The sequence below is a fragment of the Vicia villosa genome, unplaced genomic scaffold, assembly GCF_029867415.1.
Source record: "Vicia villosa cultivar HV-30 ecotype Madison, WI unplaced genomic scaffold, Vvil1.0 ctg.000402F_1_1, whole genome shotgun sequence".
Taxonomy (NCBI): domain Eukaryota; kingdom Viridiplantae; phylum Streptophyta; class Magnoliopsida; order Fabales; family Fabaceae; genus Vicia; species Vicia villosa.
Window position 1 is genome coordinate 361,496 of NW_026705181.1, and position 22,298 is coordinate 383,793.

The window sequence follows — 22,298 nt, forward strand, 5'->3', positions numbered from 1 at the left end:
GTGCTAAAATTGTTACCCAAGCGGGTATGGACTCGGGTATGGGGATTTTTTCCAACCGCGGATATGGGGAAGGGTACTATAGTACCCTACCCATACCCTGCCCATTGCCATCCCTAGGTACCTCTTGTACTAAAATTGAATTGAAATGACTAGTTAAATCGTTAATATATATTTTATGTTGGCTTTTTCATTGTTTGAATTATCATACAAAATTATAAATTACTATTAAAGTGTCTCTTCTAATCTTCAATAACATAAATTTTATTATATAAAAATATAACAATGTCTTATATGTTACATTTTTTTAAAAAAAAAGACAAGGCGTGCCTCACCACGTCTTCAACCATTTATATTTTTATATAAAAAAAACAAGATCTTATCTTTTATAATTTATTTTTAAAAAAACACACTATCCTATTTTGAGAAAGAAAATATAAAATAATGGGTGAACGCGCCAACTGTATTAAAAGACGTTTAAGAGTTGGTCGGTAATGTAATGTGTAGTCATCTTGACACCTTCAATAATAAATTACATTTTTTGTTTTATTATTATTACTTTTTTGGCTACAAATACGTTGCATTCTGCTACCACAATAGTAGAAATCGTACTAAAATATAACACAAGCTTCTAACTCTATCAAAGAGCCAAAACAACGCCAAACCAAATTCTCAAACCCTAATCGATTTTCCGATCTATTTCACCAGGTTCGTTCTTCCATTCCCAATGGCTCCTTCAATTTCTCAATCATTCTTAAGTTTTTTTTTTTTTCTGAAAAATATCTAGAAAGAGAAATCCCCAATTTCTCCTAACTGTAAATGTTTTGTGAAAATTTTGAAAATTTATTAGTTTATTCTCTTTGTTCGGGTCTGTATGTCCACGGATCTAAAGTATTTGATGAAGTTCAAGAGTTTTTTTTTTTTTGTTGTTTTACCTAATTTTTTTGTTTTTTTTTTCATATAGAAAATTTGCTTTTGTAGGGATAGTTTATTTATGTGGCTATTAATTTGTGATTTAGTTGTGGATTTTCAACATTATGAAGGGTGGAGCTGAAATGAAAACTTTTGATTTTGTAAATTATGAATTTTGCTTAACTTACCATCAGTAGGCTGGGTGTTTAGGATTTGTTGGTCACACCGAGGTTTTAAACTGTGGTTGTGGCTGCAGTTATGCTGTGACCCTTGATATTGTGGATATATGCAGAGGAATGTGGTTGATGCGGTTGCTATGCATTTGCAAAGGCCTCATATTGTGGCTGTGACACATTTGCTAAGGCCTCCAGAACTTTCATATTGCATTATTGCGGCTCCATTGTGGTTGGTGACCATAATATCAAACTATGGCTGAAACAAATTGTATAGTGTGTTACAGCTCAAGTTTAGAAGGATAACTGAATATTTATAATTGTAATGGAGTAATTAATACATGTAGAGTTTTTGTTCTTCCATTGATTTTCATTAATAAATACTGCTTTTTGTGCGACGAAGAATTGAATTTGTATGGTATTTATTTAGAAGGGTCGTAATTACTTTCTTATCTTTCTTTTTGCAGTTAATCATCTAAATGAGTCTTCCACAGGATCCACCCAGATCATTTTTCCCCTTTGGAAATCCTTTCCGGATGATATCACCTAAAGGCACCAAGTTATCTCCACAACTAGTGGCAGTGTTACGTGCTTTTGAGGAAACTTTGGAAGAGAGGCTGAAAAAGCTTATTCCTAAAAGCAAGGATGAAGTCGTCAGCTTGTCTTGGATGACTTTGGCTATGAAGGCACTTTGTGAAAGTCACAATGACATCAAAACCCTCATGTCAGACCTTGAGCTTCCTGTGACTGATTGGGATGAGACATGGATAGATGTATACTTGGACATTAGCGTGAACTTGCTGGATATATCCAATGCATTTAGCTCCGAGTTATCACGTCTAAACCAGAGCCACCTTTTACTTCAGTGCACGTTGCACCATTTAGGCTCCTCCTCACCAGATCATCTTTTCCGGGCATGTTCTTCACTTGATGGTTGGAGGCAGCATATTAATTCTAGAAATCCTAGAATCGATAAATGTGGCAGCATTTTGGATAATCTAGTTGAGTCATCTGATATGCCAAAGGTTAAAGAGTCAGCAAAAGGTAAGGTTTTGATGGAAGCTATATATGGAGTAAAGGCGCTGACGGTTTTTGTGTGCAGTGTGTTTGCTACTGCTTTTTCAGGCTCTACAAAGAACTTGATGGATATGGATGTGGCCGATGTTTATTACTGGGCTCCAGCTTTTAAAAGTCTGCAGAATCTTGTTAATGAAGAGATTAGAATTAGATTTTCAAGTGGGAAATTTACTGTATTGAATGAGCTGGAAGCCATTGACTTGTCTGTGAGGGAATTATACCCTATTGTCCAAGGTATTGTACATTCAATTGAGAAAGAATCACATGCAAAAACGGTTGAGAGATTAGGCAGCGTAACGGAGAATTTCTCTCAAGGACTAGATCTTCTTGCAAAGGAGGTGGATGGCTTTTTTCAAGTGGTTTTGTCTGGCCGTGATGCCTTGCTAGCTAATCTAAGGTCGGTTACATTCGGCAATGACCATATCTTGGGAGGTAAAAGTGATGCACAAGTGGTCAATTGAATATGTTGCTGCCTACATCTGGTATATACTTATGAATCTAGGTATTGGGTTTTATCTTTTGTGATTGATAATGTTATTCAATCTTGTTTTACTTATATTGAAGTTATCTTTAGTAATAATAGGTTTTATAATTGTATTATGGAACTGTCGAAATTTGTAGTTGTGATATTCTGTGTATCTAAGTACAATAATGTATATATAAAGAAAGTTACTTATGGTCTAAGAGGTTGTTTAAGTTACACCTTGAAATCTTCGGCGTGTTATTTTTTGAATTTTTTTATTAACATATAACCTTACTAATAAGTCTACATGCATCCCCTATGCAATGCATTTTGCTGGATAATTCAAAAATATTACTACTAGTAAGGCTTCTAAACATCCACTATTCGATTATGCAATCAGAAGTCTTCAAAATCTTCATCGCGCAAGCACCAATTTTTAAAATCTTCATAGCACAAAAGGACCACAAAAGGACCGTTCAACAGTTTTTTTGGCAACAGACAAAATCAATGCTAACTTTAAGAGCTTATAGAGTAGATAAGCAATATGTCTTTTAGTTTCAACCAACTTTTTCAAAATACACTTACCTCCTCTAATAGAGATTCTCACCCATCATCTTTAAGATTTTGCAATCTTTTTTTTTGTGATAATAATCAAGTTCATAGCATGGATGATGTCTTGCTTTTTATTTTGCAATGCTCGCGACAACTCATTTAAAATATCAAGGACATTTTTCATCAAATGCAAAGTGAATGTAAAATCAAAATTATCCATTAAAAGTAAAAGACCATTTGCTCCGCCCCTTACATCTTTGGTGGATACATCTTCTTTCAATATTTCATAAACACCCGTAACAAAATTATACATCAATATCAAATTCACCAAAGTAGCATAGTGGAAATTCCAACGAGTATCAATAGGTCGCTTGAGACTAGTTTTCCGATTCAAATCTTTTTCAGTAATAAATGTGCATTTGTTATGCATCTTGAAGGTGATCTTTAGCAATAGAAACTAATGTAAGTTGCAATTGATGAAAAAAATAATGTCCATAAAATGCACATGGACTTTTCTTTAATATTAAATTATTAAGACCAAGCACCTCTCATTGTATGTTGCTAGCACCATCATAATCTTTTCCTCAAATTCTTGAAGTAGTAAGTCCATTTTTGCATAACAAATCATCTATGGTCATTTTCAGTGATATGGATGTTATTGTTTTAACATGAGCAATATCCAAAAACCATTAAACAATAATTCCGTATTTGTTAATACAAAAATCATTTGCTCCTTATTAGATATATCTGTGGATTCTTCAACAAGAATACTAAATAATTCATCCCTAAGGTCATTAATAATTGCTTTAATAGTTTCCAAAGCACTCGCTTTAATCATATTTTTTTAAATTGATGGAGAAGTCATTTTTAGACTTTCTGGAGCATTTTCTAATACAACTCGTCTCACTTGTTGTTGTTGTCAGCATATCATCTAAGCATTTTAAGGAAGTTTACTTGATTAGAAGATTCTATTGATTCATCATAACCACGAAAAGTTAACCCTTACTTCAATAGATATCAAAGACAATCAAGTGAAGTTGTCAACCGCCTTCTATACAAGTAACGAGTTTGTTCAGAATTCAGATTGTTTAGATGTCACAACTTCAATATGTTAATTTTAATTCATCAAATCTTCACATTCCTTCCAAGCAATGTTATAAGCACAATTAGGGCCTCCAACATGTGATGAAATCTTCACATTCCTTCAAAGCAATGTTATAAGCACAATTAGGGCCTCCAACATGTGATGCATGTTTAGATTGCTTTAAAAATCGAGTCTAAAAAGATAACGACAGAAACAAAATGCAACATCTATCTTTATCTATATTGTACTCTAACCAATTTCCAAATTCATTAAACTATGAGAAACAAAATCTTCTCATTAAATTTCCAATTCTTTTTTAGGAAAAATTGTGTTGAATAGGTTGGCATGGTCCTCTTTGTAAATATGTTATGCGTATTATTTCTTAATTATTTGGATGATATGCTAACATTTTAGGCCATTATCCAAGATCTAATTGTAATTCTTCCAAATTACACTCAATATGTTGTTGAGAAATAGAGTTTTATTCTTTGGATGGTGATGTTTCATTTAAGAAACTTATTCATAACCTCCTACCAAAAATAAAACAACCAGAATACAATAAAAGACATAAACATATGGCTTTCTTGCAACTTCATGTAATTATTGAAATCATATCGATGAATGGGACATAAAGAGATTTCTTCTATCTTGAATATGAATGAATATCTAATATTATATAATTCAAATGCTAATAAGAAATGACATAAATCACAGATCTGTATAAATAAACAAAATATAATTTTTGTCAAAGTGATTTAGGTTTCATATTTGGACCATTCAGTAACAAACAAGTTAGTTCACTTAGTCTACTTAAATATAAGGCACATTTTGAAAAAGATAACACAAAAAATTCCTTTCTAAACCCATTAACAATTATTTCAAGTCTGCAACCAGAAATTTCAACTCTTTCCATGCTTCTAGCCGCAAGGCTGGAGAGGGTATTGGGCTCAATAATTTCGGTGTCTCAAAGTGCTTTTGTCCCTGGTAGGAATCTTTTAGATGGTGTTTTAGTTTCTAATGAGGTTTTGGACTATGCTACAAAGGAGAAGAATGGTTGTTTATTGTTTAAAGTCAATTTTGAAAAGGCGTATGATAGAGTTAATTGGGAATTTCTTAAATTTATGTTGAGGAGAATGGGATTCGGGGAGCTTTGGGTAAAGTGTTTGAAGGCCTTGATTTGTTCGAGTTGGATGTCGGTTCTTGTTAACGGTAGTCCCACAAAGGATTTTGAGGTTTGTATAGAGCTAAGGTAGGGGGATCCACTTTCGCCATTTTTGTTCGTGATCATTTGAGAAGGTATGAGCGCTTTGGTTAGGAAGGCGGTTGAAGTGGGGGAATTTTCAGCTTTTAGTATCGGAGGTTATTATGCAGTGGACATCTTACAATTTGCGGACGTGTTTACGGTGATTTCCGGTAAATAACCGCTAGTCTTCCAAACCATAATAAATATGATTTGGTTTCTCGCAGGATCGACTAGATTGATCCTAGGACATAGTCAAAAAGGTTGTTATTCATGATAGTTCGAATTATGTCTATGATTGATGTGTCTCGAAATAAGAAATACTTAAACAAAGAAATAAAGATTAGCAATCACTTTGTAATACACATAAATATAACACCAGTGAAAGGTTAGTTAAGGATAAAATATAAGACAAAACTGTAAAAGTGCGAGAATCTTAAAGTGCAGAAAAGTTAAATGCTTCGAAGATAAATGACATGAAAATAAAGAGTGCAGGAATGTAAACGACAGAAAGTAAATGAAACGCAGTAATATCGAAAGATACTTGAATAAAGGAAAATACACATGTATTTAAAATGGTGTTGGTGTCATACGTATATTTCTCAGCGAACTCTTTCTCTTAACACTTGATACTTGAGCAATATGTGAGTGATTTGTACAAAATGAACACACGGAATCCTAATACTAAGACCCTTATTTATACTAGTTTCGACCCTAACGGTCCTACACTAATCTAATGCCACGTTGCCCGCAGAAAATCCAGGGACGCCATCTGTCTTCGTGCGGTTACATAAACTACTTTGAAATTCAAATCATCCCGCCTGAATCTCCCTTCGACGCGTGGCAACATAATCAGAGTCGAGAATGCCACGAAACCACGCTAAGCTTCAGTACTTCGCATATTTCGCAAAAACGTCTAAGTCCCAAAGACTATTCTTTTCGAATTTAACTTCAGTGCTAACTATCTTTGTTCCAACTTAAACATCATTCTCGAAGCATGGCCATCAGTAGCCATTTTTATCTTCAAAGATGATCATCAATAACCATCTTACTTTGAATTCCAAATCTTCGAAGGACATTCTTCTCAAACGAAATCTTCAGCTAACAAATTGCCCCCAATAAATGCCTGTTTCGAAAAACAAGAGAAATAGGCGTTTCTTGTTATAATAAGATTTCGTTTTAGAGTTCCGAGACTATTGACTGACGTCACAATCATTTATGACTTTGTTCCCAAAACGTCTTGTCATTTTCAAAGATGTCTACTCATAACTTACATTCCCACGTTCTGGTCTTACTTCATGATCATTACTCCTATATACTAGGAGTAAAGCTAATAACTATTCGACCGCCGTTGGATTAAATCAACGCCTGCCGCGTGTCTCTTGGCTTTTACCCAAAAGATTTGAAAGGGTTTCCGTTAAACCTTTAAATACCTGAACTCAAACCCTCATATAACTTTCACCTCTATTTCCTCATTCTTTCCACAGAAAAGAACGTCTCTGGTTAAATTCAAACCCATTTCCCAAATCAAACTTACTCATGGCGTCTTCCTCAAACATATCCAGATCAATGATGTCGATTCTCATTAAATTCTTGATTATTGATTTGAATTTTCTCTCATATCCTAGATGCTTGAAACTTAATCCTCGATTGTCATTATACAAAATACTATAAGATTGTTAGAAAATTAATTTAAATCAGATGATTTGAGGCTAGAATCGTGAGCGGAATTATTTTTTAATAGTATTTCAAGCACTCTCAAATTATCTTAGAGTTATAGTTAAAACTGGTGTAGTTTCATAGGGTTGCAACCCTTAATAAAATACACTTTCAGCAACATTTTTATCAAATGTTGCATTGTTTCTCCTACAATAACAATTTACGTAACTTCCGAAAGTTAATCCTAAACTCCTTTGAACTCAGAACCTCTAGAAAAATAAACTCTTGAGATCCAAACACACTCCCACTAGGTCAACCCTGTCAGATTCTTATTAATTATTATTAATATCTTACAAGAATAACAAGGTCTTATATTTTCATTTTGTTTATAACAAGGTGTCCAATAACATAAATGTTCATATAAAAAACAAGGTCTTATATTTTTTTGGTCAAGACAAGTCTTATATTTTTTTGGTCAAGACAAGTCTTATATTCTATATTTATTTGAAAACCACGTGTTATATTTTAAGGAAAAAAGTATAAAGTAATAGATGCACGCGCCAACGGTATTAACACACGTTTTAACCAACTTGACACCTGATACCTTTAATAAATATAAATATATTTATATTTATATTTATATTATAATAAATATAAATACATTGTATTCTTGTTCATTTTTTAAATTACAATAGAGCACAATTTTCCAACTCTATCAGAGGCAAAAACAAAACTACAACAAACAACCAAACCTCTAACCCTACTAGATTATCTTCTGATCCGATCTATTCCAGGTTCGTTCTTTCATTCTGTCTTTTACTGAAATTTTGTAAATCTATTCATTCTTTAGTTTTGATCGGTTTTGTATCTAACATAGTTGATGAGGTTCAAAGGTTTTTTTTGTTGTCATAGTAAATATTTTCCTACCAACTCATGATTATGGTTGACGAGGGAGTGATAGGTCGATATTGCTTGAAATTTTAACTTGAGGGATGGGGTTTTGATTTGTAGCAGCTAGGTTGTAGGAAAATCGAAAGGTGGAGGGAGGAAGATTTTTTATGGCTCTTGGCTTGGGTTTTGTTGCTTTGCTTTACCTATTTTTATTTATTATTTTATATAAAAAAGTTGCCTTTGATGGGATAGTTTATTTATGTGGCTATTAATTTGTGATTTACCTCTGGATTTTCAACATTATGAAGGGTGGAGTTGAAATGAAAACTTTTGGTTTTGGAATTTCTGTTTATAATTTATTGGGTACTTATGACTTTTGCTTAACTTACCATCAGTAGGCTGGATGTTTAGGATTTGTTGGTCAGACCGAGGTTTTAAACTCTGGTTGTAGCTGCAGTTATGTTGTGACCCTTGATAAATGCAGAGAAATGTGATTGATGCGGCTGCTAAGGCATCATATTGCAGTTGAAGTGCATTCGCAAAGGCCTCCAAAACCTTCATATTGCGGCTGCAATGAATTTGCAAAGGCCTCCAAAACCTTCAAATTGTGGCTGTTACACATTTGCTAAGGTCTCCATTCATATTGTGTCTGTTACACATTTCCTAAGGCTTCCAAAACATTCAATTTGCGGCTGCCATCGTGGTTGTGGACCATCGTAATGCCAAACTAAGGCTGAAACATATTGCATAGTGTATTACAGCTCAACTTTAAAAGGATAACTAAATGTTTATCATAGTAATGCAGTAATTAACATACGTAGAGATTTTGTCCTTCCATTGATTTTCAATTACATTACTGTTTTTTGTGTGACAAATAATTGAATTTGTATGGTGTTTATTTAGCAGTGTCGTATTTACTTTCTAATCTTTCTTTTTGCAGTGAAGCATCTAAATGAGTCTTCCACAGGATCCACCCAGATCATTTTTTCCCTTTGGAAATCCTTTCCGGATGATATCACCTAAAGGCACTAAGTTATCTCCGCAACTAGTGGCAGTGTTACGTGCTTTTGAGGAAACTTTGGAAGAGAGGCTGAAAAAGCTTATTCCTAAAAGCAAAGATGAAGTCGTCAGCTTGTCTTGGATGACTTCGGCTATGCAGGCACTTTGTGAAAGTCACAATGACATTAAAACCCTCATGACAGACCTTGAGCTTCCTGTAACTGATTGGGATGAGACATGAATAGATGTATACTTGGACATTAGTGTGAAGTTGCTGGATATATCCAATGCATTTAGCTCCGAGTTATCACGTCTAAACCAAAGCCACCTTTTACTTCAGTGCACGTTGCACCATTTAGGCTCCTCCTCACCAGATCATCTTTTCCGGGCATGTTTTTCACTTGATGGTTGGAGGCAGCATATTAGTTCTAGAAATCCTAGAATCGATAAATGTGGCAGCATTTTGGATAATCTAGTTGATTCATCTGATATGCCAAAGGTTAAAGAGTCAGCAAAAGGTAAGGTTTTGATGGAAGCTATATATGGAGTAAAGGCGCTGACGGTTTTTGTGTGCAGTGTGTTTGCTACTGCTTTTTCAGGCTCTACAAAGAACTTGATGGATATGGATGTGGCCGATGTTTATTACTGGGCTCCAGCTTTTAAAGGTCTGCAGAATCTTGTTAATGAAGAGATTAGAAATAGATTTTCAAGTGGGAAATTTACTGTATTGAATGAGCTGGAAGCCATTGATTTGTCTGTGAGGGAATTATACCCTATTGTCCAAGGTGTTGTACATACAATTGAGAAAGAATCACATGCAAAAACTGTTGAGAGATTTGGCAGCGTAACGGAGAATTTCTCTCAAGGACTAGATCTTCTTGCAAAGGAGGTTGATGGCTTTTTTCAAGTGGTTTTGTCTGGCCGTGATGCCTTGCTATCTAATCTGAGGTCGGTTACTTTCGGCAATGACCATATCTTGGGAGGTAAAAGTGATGCACAAGTGGTCAATTGAATATGTTGCAGCCTACATCTTGTATATACTTATGAATCTAGCTATTGGGTTTTATCTTTGGTGATTGATAATGTTATTCAATCTTGTTTTACTTATATTGAAGTTATCTTTAGTATTAATAGCTTTTATAATTGTATTATGGAACTGCTGAAATTTGTAGTAGTTGGGATATTCTGTGTATCAAAGTATAATAAAGTATGTATAAAGAAAGTTATTTATGGTGTAAGTGGTTGGTTACGTTGTCAAATTGGAAATTTTAATATGGCAATTTTAGTTCTTTCAGTTTTGAAGGGAATGATCTCAAATTGGAAATTTTAATATGGCAATTTTATATTTAAGTTCTTTTGTAGAACTGGCGAGGGGCACACAGGGCCTAACCTGAAAATGAGAATTTTGATGACAGGGCCTACTAAAATAGTTGTTATCCCCTCATAATCTCTAATCAGATTATTTAAATTGTATTTTTTGTGCATTCTGCTGGATAATTCAAAATTTTTTACTAGTAAGGCTTCTAAACATTCCCTATTCAACTACGCAATCAGGCTTCAAAAATCTTTCGCTGTTGTGCATAAACAATATGCCTATTAGTTTCAACAATTTTTTCAAAATATAATTTATTCCTTTCAAATATGAGCATTCAACATTCATATGCATATTAATGATGAAATTGTCAAGTTGATTATCAAGCATCACCAAATTAGTTAGACAAAATTTATTGGACAAAACTTTGCAAATTCAATCAATTTTGCCTTGTCAAAAGTAGAGAACAAGTTGCTTGGGTACAAACAAGCCATACAAATGAGCAAATGGCTATCTCTCATTAAAACGATTGTTAAGTTTTTGAAGTTGCATGTCCACAATAGTATAAAATAATTCAATGCAACAATGATTCCTTATTGTGATAGAATGAGCATTACCTCCACATTTTGATTTAACACGAAAGAATATGTCATCCATATTCGAAATATGAATATCATGTTCAATGCAAAATAAACTTACCTTCTCAAATAAAGGTTCTCACCCATCATCTTTTAGATTTGGTAATCTTTTCGTTGTGATGTTAATCAAGTTCATAGCATTGACGATGTCTTGTTCTTTATTTTGCAATATTCGCGACAACTCATTTAAAATACCTAAGATATTTTTCATCAAATACAAAGTGAGTGCAAAATCAAAATTATCCATTAAAAGCAAAAGACCATTTGCTTCCCCGCTTTGCATCTTCGGCGGATACATCTTCTTTCAACATTTTAAGAACACTTGTAATAGAACTATACATCGATATCAAATTCACCAAAATAGCATAGTGAGAACTCCAACGAGTATCAACAGGCCGCTTGAGACTAGTTTCCTGATTAAAATAGTAACGATTTCTCCATTTTCTAATGCATCTCGGACCTTAATCATTTGTATTTCATTTATCATGTCACTCCTTTTGCAAGATCTCCCAACAACATTTATTAAAGTGGATATTAAGCTAAAAAGAGAGCAGACTTGAAGGTGATCTTTAGCAATAGAAACTAATGTAAGTTGCAATTGATGAGAAAAATAATATACATAAAATGCACATGGACTTTTCTTTAATATCAAATTATTAAGACCAAAACCCTCTTATTGCGTGTTGCTAGCACCATCATAACCTTTTCCTCGAATTCTTGAAGTAATAAGTCTATTTTTGCATAACAAATCATCTATGGACATTTTAAGTGATACGAATGTTATAGTTTTAACAGGAGCAATACTCAAAAACCATTCAACAATAATTCCGCATTTGTTATAACAAAACAATACAACAATCATTTGCTCCTTATTAAATATATCCCTGGATTCTTCAACAAGAATAGAAAATAACTCACCCCCAAGGTCATTAATAATTGATTTAGTAGTTTCTAAAGCACCCGCTTTAATCATATCTCTTTGAATTGATGGAGAAGTCATTTTTAGATTTTTTGGAGCATTTTCTAACACAACTCATCTCACGTTTTTTTGTCATCATACCATCTAAGCATTTCAAGAAAGTTTCTTTAATTAGAAGATTCTATTGATTCATCATGACTACGAAAAGCTAACCCTAACTTCAATAGATAACAAAGACAATCAAGTGAAAGTCGTCAACCACCTTCTATACAAGTCACGAGTTTGTTCAGATTGTTTAGATGTCACAACTTTAATATGTTGATTCATCAAATCTTCACATTCCTTCTAAGCAATGTTTAAGCGCAATTAGGGCCTCCAACATGTGATGCAAGTTTAGATTTTTTTTATTCCAACTTGTGAATCCCTCTTTTATAAATGTATCATCACCCGATTTTCTTTAAAAAATCGAATCTAAAAAGATAACAACATAAAAAAAATGCAACATCTTTCTTTATCTATATTGTACTCTAACTAATTTCCAAAAATTTTAAACCATGAAAAACAAAATCTTCTCATTAAATTTTCAATTCTTCTTTAGGATAAATTATGTTGAATAGGTTGGCATGGCCCTCTTTGTAAATATATTTTGCGTATTATTTCTTGATCATTTGGATGATATGCTACCATTGTAGGCCTTTTCCAAGATCTAATGGAAATTCTTCCAAATTACACTCAATGTATTGCTGTTAAGAAATGGAGTTTTATTCTTTCGATAGTAGTTTTTTGTTAAAAAAACTTATCCATAATCTCCTACAAAAAATAAAACAATCAAAATACAATAAAAGACATAAACATAGGACTATCTTGCAACTTCATGTAATTATTGAAATCATATCAATGAATGGGATATAAAGAGACTTCTTCTATCTTGAATATGAAAGAATATGTAATATTATATAATTCAAATGCTAATAAGATATGACATAGATCATTAATTTGTACAAATAAACAAAATATAATTTTTGCTAGAGTGATTTATATTTCATATTTGAACTACTTAGTAATAAATTATTCAGTTCACTTTGTCTACTTAAATATAAGGCACATTTTGAAAAAGATAACACCAAAATTTCCTTTCTAAACTTATTAACAATTATTTCAAGTTTGCAACTAGATACTCAATTCGTGCAAAAAAGTTATATAACAGAAAAATGAGTTTGGGAGTACTAAATGAAAAATAGACAAAGCAAACCCAGTAGATTAACTATTGAAAAAAAAAAGCTAGAAGAAATGCTAAAACACCAAGCAAACCCACTAATGGGAACTTAGACAAAGATGAAAGTGGTAAGAACGTTGACATCAAAAGGTATAGAGACACTCTTTACATTTGTTTCAAATTTCGTTAAAAAGTTCCATTTCAAGTGAGTGCAACATTCGTTATTCATCAAGTGAGGTAATATCGTTTCACTTATCTCTTTGTTCCTAAGTTTTTTTACATAATGTGTTTTGTATCCTTGTCTCTTGTATTTGATTGTATGTTTATGTTCCAAAAAATTGCATGATATATTCGATGTACGATACATTTCATGTTTGTTCACTTCCAAAAATTTCATTGTTAACCCATGCGTGCTTCAATCTATATGTTTATAGTGACTTCATGTTATTATCATCATATGTATTTCATGCTATTATTTCTTCACAATTGAAATCTATTAATGCTATTAGTGATTTAGTATGCTATTAATATATTCTTGCATGAAAAATGTTTGAGCATGTTATAATGGCAACAAAATTCTTGAACTAGTCATGGCACGACTTATGGAAACAACTCTGGTATTGGTTCAAGTGGTGATGAATCTACAATTATCACCATACTAGAGCATGTGTGTGTGCAGCAACAGGAGCACCAACAGGAGGAGTCATATTTTTCTTTCCTTCTCTCATAATTCTCTTTTCTTATCCAATTCATCTTTTTTTTTTCCTTCTCTCATAATCATTGTGCAGCGGAATCATCTTGCAGCCAATGTGTGATTGATTTACTCGAATGAAGAGTGAAGAACAAGAGGTAAAATCAATCAGAAGAATTGATTTTTGTTCATCAAGATTTATTTAGAATTCTCCAAATTTTAGGTGTAATTCCAACATTATTGATGATATCATAGGCTAAAAGATATGCAGCCTAAACTTTAGAAAATAACCAGATGGATAAAGAAGACCTAAACATACTTGTACTTCAATTTGTTGGGGGAAGTTTTTCAATAGGGAGCATTGATACATAGTGTAGGACTAGACACCTTTGTGAGAGACACACCACTTATTTATTCAAAACCTTAAGGTGATATGTGAGTGGGTTCTCTCACTTATAAATGCTCAACTCACCACAATCATATCCAATGTGGGACTATTTCTCCACTTACTCACACTTGCATTATTATTCTAACACTCCCCTCAAGTGTGAGTCCACAATGCTTCCCTCACACTTGTACCGTCGTTGACACCTTGCAACCCCCTTAAGTCGTTGACACCTTGTAACCCCTCAAGTGTGAGTCCTCAATACTCCCCCTCAAACTTGTACCATCGTTGACACCGTGCAACGAGACACAACTTCCTGGGCTTTTTCGATACAAGTGAGTGAGTCTCTTTCTCGAACCAACGACTCATAATACCATTTGTTGAGGGGAGTTACTAGGAGCATTGACACAATTGAGGATTATGCACCGTTGAGAGATACACACCACTTATCCACCTAAACCTTAAGGTGATAGGTGAGTGGGTTCTCCCACTTATAAATGCACAACTCACCACATTCATATCTAATGTGGGACTATTTACCCACTTACTCACACTTGCATTGTTATTCTAACACTCCTCTTAAGTGTGAGTCCACAATGCTCCCCTCACACTTGTACCGTCGTTGACACCTTGCAACCCACTCAAGTCGTTGACACCTTGCAACCCCCTTAAGTGTGAGTCCACAATACTCCCCCTCACACTTGTACCGTCGTTGACACCGTGCAATGAGACGCCACTTCCTGGGCTTTTCGATACAAGTGAGTGGGTCTTTCTCGAACCAATGGCTCATAATACCATTTGTTGAGGGGATTTACTAGGAGCATTGACACAATTGAGGATTATGCACTTTTGAGAGAGACACACCACTTATCCACCTAAACCTTAAGGTGATAGGTGAGTGGGTTCTCCCACTTATAAATGCGCAACTCACCACATTAATATCCAATGTGGAACTATTTCCCCACTTACTCACACTTGCATTATTATTCTAACACTCCCCCTCAAGTGTGAGTTCACAATGGCCCCCTCATACTTGCAACCCACTCAAGTCGTTGATACCTTGCAATGATATACCACTTCTTAGAATTTTCGATACAAGTGAGTCGATCTCTTTCTCGAACCAAAGACTCTGATACCATTTGTTGGGGAAGTTACTAGGAGCATTGATACAAGTTGAAAATTATGCACCTTTGTGAGAGACACACCACTTATCCACCTAAAACCTTAAGGTGATAGGTGAGTGGATCTCTCACTTATATATTTTACCATTTCTCACAAAAACATTATATACAGTAAAAAATCCAGGCATATCTATCTAGCTGGATAGTCCTCATATAGCATGTCATTTTCCAGATACGTGAAATGATTCCAGATCCAACTACAGAGTTGTGCAATGGATGGAAGTGTATAACTGCACCAATTAAAAAGACCATTGTTTACTTTATAAACCATTGTTTACTTTAGATGTTGATGAGTAATGCACATGAAACACACCAAATAGCATACTATCAATAAATTATATATCTCAATGTCATCTAGACAACAATATCAAATTGTCATTAACATTCTTCAACTAGCTAATTGACCTAATCCCATATCACATATATTAGATAAGTGCATAGTGAAGTTATTCCTTAAGAGTTTCCATAGATACTGAAATCAAAAGTTCAGGATAGAAGCAAGTAACTCTTTAAAACCAAAATTCATGGAAGCTCCATATATGATATGCCAATTGATGGAGAAAAGCTTCTACTCCCATACCTGAGGTCACGTCACGTGTCTGACCAGGTTTGGAAAAGGCTGCAACAAAATCCAAGAAGATAGTAATCAACATTGATCACATGCATATTACATAGAGGCATTGCGAAAAAAATCCTTGACGCATTCCTTTGAAGTTATCTTAACACATCACTATCTTAAGTGAATATTTATCAGGAAAAAAGCGATACTACATTTAACTCTAATAAATACAAAGTTTGTTGAACTGGTTTGTTTTTGAAGCACTTCTAATAAATATGAAGTATTTATTTTAAACATAAATTGCATCACATGATCGCTATTCCAAAATTAGAAACATGTACTTCATGTTGAAGCAATTCATAGTAGTGGAGCATCAAAATCATACAGAATTAAAACTAAAACTATAGGATTCAGAATTAGAAGTTAATAATAGATTCAGGATATTAATTAACATTACTTAATACAATACATGATATCTTCTCTGACAATTTCAATTCAATCCCGTCTCATGCACAAGATCACATATATAGGTTAGAAACCAAAAACTTATCATGCCAATCAAGTAGCATTCCAAACAAGTGACTTCTTTGCTTTCAAGCAGCCTTACATTTTTTGCTATCGTCAAATAACAACAAAAAGTTTACCTATTGGAAGAGAAAACTTTTATGAGAAAGACTTAAACTGGAGCTTATAAAGTTTCTTTATATGTGTTAGCAAATACACTTGTGTTTCTTCCTTTCCTTTCCTACAAATGGTTGGTCTTTTATTCACTATTGGCTAGTAGGACTAAGGAAAGACATTGATGGTTTTCTTTACTTCTCCTTAGAGGCTTGGATGGTTATACTCATGTCAAATTCTCTAGTGGCATGTTTTAGTGCCCTTGTGCCAAATTTCATCTTTGGAAATAAGTTCAATGACTGACTGCTGGTTTAATGGGATTTGGACTTTCATCACTGGAATTTTCAAGTCATTGATTGCGAATACTTTTTAAAAGGACTAGTGATTCATGAAAAGCTAACTGTCTTTCTATGTATAAAATACAAGAAGAATTCCAACGGGCTTCACCTAAAAACACAAGTCATTAACATTATGCCAAACAAATATCAGAAAAGAAAAGCTCTGGTGATTATGAAATTCTCACGAATAATTGATTGAAGTGTGAGATTTATATTTTTGATAAACTTAGACACTTAAAAGTGTTTATACTAAACAATAAAACCAAGACACTTGCACGACATGCAAGATTAATTATAACACACAGTAACAAGACAACACAAGAGATCAACAAATTCTTATTCATTGGTAAACATAATATAAATAAATCCTAGTGCCTTGGCCACAGCCCACAAGAATCTCAAGCAGCATCTGTCCAGCTCCTCCCACGTATCCCATGTTAGGCGAGTCTCTAAAACACTCGGCGTGCAATAGCATCCCTATCGAAATTTCCTAACTGATCGAGGAAGTGGCATCTGATCTGGTGAGATTTAAACAGAAAAGTCAAGAAAGCACAGAGTTGAACTTATCTTACCTAAATATTGAATTAATAGTATGATAAGAAACATTACCTATAATCTTACTATTCGGAGAGGGATCATCAGGAAGTATCGTAAAAACCCTGGGAAGTGCTGAAATTAGAAAAAGAAATAAACAAATTGAAACCCTTATGTGTATACAGAAGTTAAAAGAAAATGATAACCCTGATGATTATACAATAACCTTCAACTCTGTGAAAAATGTCTTGGGATAGAAGTGTCCCAAATCCATATTCGGTGTTTGTTGAATTTATGTGAATTTTATATACCATCATCCTCGCTTCATCTTCACTGGCTCAAAACACAGAGATGTTGCATTTATTATATTATTAGTTACGTGGAATTGAATAAAAAGAAAAAATAGACAGGAAGGATGTTGGAAAAATAAATGAAAGGAAGAAGTGAGTAAACCTTCCGACGAGGTCAGCCAGTGTTTTGACATAACTATGGACGAATTCCTCCCAGGTGGGTTCACCTTTTAAGAGGCGTCTGAAGAAGCCAATATGTGGTGCCTGCATAACAACGAGGTGCTGGTAGTAATCGCAGCCATTACGCATCTTAAGGGCGGAACAGTTAGGGCTAGGTCCTATGGTGGCCTGAGTTGAGAGAGAGAGCGGGAGGAAGGGGGAAGGAGGACGTCGCGAGTTGAGAGGGAGCGGGAGGAAGGGGGAAGGAGGACGCGGCGTGAGGAGGCTGTGGAGAGGGAGCGAGAGTAGATAACAGTTAAGGTTAGGGTTTTGGGGAAGAGTCGACACAAGATCTGACTCGCCATGGTTGTTCTGGAGCGAGAGTGAAAGGGTCTAATGATGCGATTTGGGGGAACAAAAACAAAGAGCAAGGCTGTGCAGATACTTTAATTTGCTTTCCTCTTGAATGTAAGGGTTTAAGGGATGCGATTTAGTGCCCTTGATGTTGTCATGCAATTTTTCTTATTCTTTTATTATTAGCCCTTGATTTTGTCATGCGATTTTTCTTATGGGAGCTTCTACGGTGAAGTCGCGCAATTGATTTAAGAACATGTTAATTCTTTTTCACGACAATTGTTTAAGTCTCCAAAGGTCGAGCAGCAGTGGAATGCGACGTTTAACATCGTTCATTTAAAAAACACAAAACACATCAAAACTTATAAGTCGAACTACGGCTGCTCTGATTCCTTGAAAGGGATACGTAGGCATTAGGTCGCAGGGCTTGAACGAGCACAACTTTGTAAATATTTCTTTCTTTTCCCCGTATTTCTTTTCTTCCTTTCTTATGCATTTCCCTTTAGCATTAGGTTTTAGATTTTAGATAACACCTTTAGATTAAAACAAACAAGAGTGGATCATGTCGAGTACGACGGACGTGAGGGGTGCTAATCCTTTCCCCTTGCATAATCGACTCTTTTACCCTTTCTCTTGGTCGTAAGACCTTTGTTTGTTTTTCCCTTTAGGTTTTACTCGATGTTTTCCTTTCTCATTTCGTGGGATAAATAAACAATCGATGGCGACTTCGTTGATCTTTATGATTTCGTGCAGTAGTTTCATGTAGCATAATTCCTCTCATGAACTTTCAATTATCTAGAAGCATAAGTAACAACCTATCCATTTTGCATCAGTACACCACCAAGGCCCATCTTTGACGCATCACAATACATCACAAAAGACTCACTCAGATAAGGCCAAACTAACACCAAAGCGGTCGTCAACTTTTTCTACAACTCCACAAAACTCTCTTCACATGCAGCGTCCTATACATAAGTTCGACCCTTTCGAGTCAACTGAGTCAATGGTAATGCCAACTTAGAGAATCCCTCAATGAATTCGGTAGTAACCCGCTAAGCCAAGAAACTTCAAATCTCAGTTGCAGACTTCGGAGTTTCCTATTGCTACACAACATCAAGTTTTGAAGGATCTATAACAATCCCACCACTAGAAATTATATGGCCAAGGAAACTCACTTCCTTAAACCAAAACTCACACTTTAACAGCTTTGCGTACAACTTCTTATCATTCAACACTTGCACACCATCCGCAAATAATCAGCATGTTCTGCTTCCAATTTGGAGTAAATCAAAATATCATCAATGAACACCAATAGGAATGGAAAGTTCGATTCATGTATTACATGAAAACACCCGGCACATTAGATACACCAAACGACATCAGAGTGTATTCATAATGACCATGCCTTGTTATGAAAGCCGTCTTCGGAATATCATATGGTATAACACGAATCTGATGATAAACCAACCTCAAATCAATCTTACTAAAAACACGAACACCTACCAACTGATCCATCATATCATCAATCCTCGGGAGTGGATACTCATAGAACAACATATAACAATTAATACTGCCTTGTGACACGGGTTGCAAAAACACTTGAAAACATAAATAGCATCTTTGGCATTTTCAATCAAACCATTTCAGACTTTGCAGCGGAATAAATGAGTCTCAAAACTCCTTTATAAAATATATCAAATACCATGAAAGGTAGTTCAAACTTCAACAAAATCATCATACTTCTTGTTATAACTTCATGATTCAAAACAAGATAAAAGTCATGAAAGTAATAACAAAGGAACACAAGATTCACAATCTATCGATCCCAACCCCGATGTTACATATTGGAGCAAGATGCACAACAATACATAAATACGACCGTTGCTAGTCAAAACGCATAATCATTCATCATATTCATCATACATCATCACATACTTCATAATACACACATCATTATTGCAACAACATCAATTTATAATAGAATATACGTCAAGTCACGACAAGATATAGTTAAATCAATTCATAATAGAAAGCATTACCTATTGGTATATCACCACATGGTCTCATTATCTCGTCATACGGAAAACGCACATCATCATAACAATAACATCATATCATCATAACATCATCATATCATCATAAATAAAACACCCATCAGGTTATAACAAGACATGGTTACACCAATTCATAACAAGGGCATACCTCATGCGTTATCATTACATAGTTCATCACTCAATTCTAATACAAGCTCTAGGATACTACATCCTATGAATCATTATATTCTACTAGGGTATAGTTCATTGCATTAGCTTTCCAACGCTTTGAACGTCGCATCAATCAGAGTCTGGAAACTTAAGTTATGGCCCTTAACAAAATGTCAAATATGGATAACCTTCTTGGCAGTTTAGCTCGACCTCCCTGACCCCTAGGTCGATCTCTCGCTAGTTCGTCACATTCTGGACCACTCAGATAGGCTCATACTGAGTCTTTGGCGTGCATGCATCGACACAGATGCCTTCTCAGGTCAACGCGTTGTTGGTAGTTGTGGAGTCTTCCTTCTTCTGCCTCGCTAAGGTCGACCCCGTCTCCTATAGGTCGACTCATCACAGTGTTGTGAAGAATTTCCCTGTTGTTTTGTGTTATTCCTTGCTATGATTTTCTGCACATAGGCCACCCATATTCTACTTAAATCCAACACAATAACATCTCAAAATCATCATAATTCCTCATGTTTACATCATACAACAACAACTCAATTCATTATGCATCCTATGCATCAATTTGAAGTAATTACTATATCAAATCATCATCGATTTCATCATATTCATCTCATTATCAAAACTACACCAAAACCCCAATAATATTACAATTATCTAAGCCTTGGACCAATTATAATAACAATGATAAAACTCCCCTTACCTTAATTTGTGGTTGAATTCAATTCCTCTTCGCGCTCTACCGAAATCTTCCGAGTTTCTTCAATGCCCTAGCTCTTCTCTCTTTCACGCTTCTCCCGACTTTCACGATAGAATGAATATCTCTCTTCCCTCTTTTCTCTTTTTACCCCTAGGACCCCTAATATGGCTTTCCTCTTTTTGTCCTCACTTGCCCATTTGAATTGACTATCTTGTTCTTATCATCTCTAACACCAATATTATTCTATTTTACTAATTAAAATAATCTCAACTAATCATTCTAATTATTCTAAAATACTCTTAATTCTCAATAATCCTCACAACGCACATGAACATCACATAAATTGCCAAAACATCACATATCATCATCAAAACATCAAATATTTCACAAGGACTAACATATTCACGCTAAATTAATTAAATAAATAATTAATCTAGAATTTGGAGTGTTACAATATTGGCTTATGAATAGATCAAAGGCTATACAATGAAATGTGGAACCCCTAGATGTATGCTACAACTTGATATTTAGAAGGCCTATGACACTATGGATTAGAAAGCTCTTGAAAATATCTTAAATGAAACTGGTTTTCCTAGACATTTTACTAGATGGATCATGCTGGAAATTTCTACTGTGTCATACAAGTTCTGCATTAATGGAGAATTCATTAGAAACATGAAAGTTATGAGAGGGTTGAGACAAGGAGATCCTATTTATCTTTTTATTTTTGTGATAACCATGTCTCACTAGAGCCTTTGATCGCGACTTTGCGTGTCTATTAGTCGGGATAACTGCAAGTGCACAGTCGTGTCGTGTAGTTTTAAAAGATATCGAATCCACAGGGACTATAAATCGACCTACCGTTATCTAAAGTTACTATGTAAAGCTAAGGCTAATGATATTTGGGTTTTTTTATAAATGGGGAAACTAAAATCTTAAATCTAGGTAAAATATAATAACAAACGGATATCAGTATGTATTTCATATAACTTAGGTGATCCGAAGTTCCATTGGCCAGATTCTAATTAAATCAAAGATCTTTACTAACTATGTTATTTAAAAGTCCTCCTCTCAAACTCTCGCTCTATTGATTCAGACTACGATCCCAACTCATAATGTACGCTCTCGCCATCCCACCAGA

At 34.6% G+C, this 22,298-nt stretch overlaps 2 protein-coding genes and 1 pseudogene across 3 annotated transcripts; 2 read left to right on the forward strand and 1 right to left on the reverse strand.

Moving 5' to 3' along the window:
- The first annotated feature begins 536 nt into the window (after window positions 1-536).
- On the forward strand, window positions 537-2,859 carry LOC131627823 (protein BPS1, chloroplastic-like). The gene is made up of 2 exons (XM_058898687.1): window positions 537-705; window positions 1,550-2,859. Exon 2 carries the CDS (start codon window positions 1,562-1,564, stop codon window positions 2,618-2,620), a length of 1,059 nt encoding a protein of 352 aa, XP_058754670.1. The 5' UTR covers window positions 537-705; window positions 1,550-1,561; the 3' UTR covers window positions 2,621-2,859.
- A 5,002-nt stretch (window positions 2,860-7,861) lies between these two features.
- LOC131627824 (protein BPS1, chloroplastic-like) lies at window positions 7,862-10,285 on the forward strand (annotated as a pseudogene).
- Window positions 10,286-17,104: 6,819 nt separating this feature from the next.
- LOC131627800 (multiple organellar RNA editing factor 8, chloroplastic/mitochondrial-like) lies at window positions 17,105-18,341 on the reverse strand. Of its 2 annotated transcripts, none has more exons than XM_058898658.1 (4): window positions 17,892-18,341; window positions 17,665-17,766; window positions 17,514-17,573; window positions 17,105-17,422 (listed from the first exon to the last, which is right to left on the reverse strand). In XM_058898658.1, the coding sequence occupies exons 1-4, from the start codon at window positions 17,920-17,922 to the stop codon at window positions 17,382-17,384; spliced, it is 234 nt and encodes a 77-aa protein (XP_058754641.1). In that variant the 5' UTR covers window positions 17,923-18,341; the 3' UTR covers window positions 17,105-17,381. The 2 variants fall into 2 exon arrangements, with proteins under 2 accessions (XP_058754641.1, XP_058754640.1); XM_058898657.1 differs by having other exon boundaries at window positions 17,665-17,771.
- Between the last annotated feature and the right edge of the window lie 3,957 nt (window positions 18,342-22,298).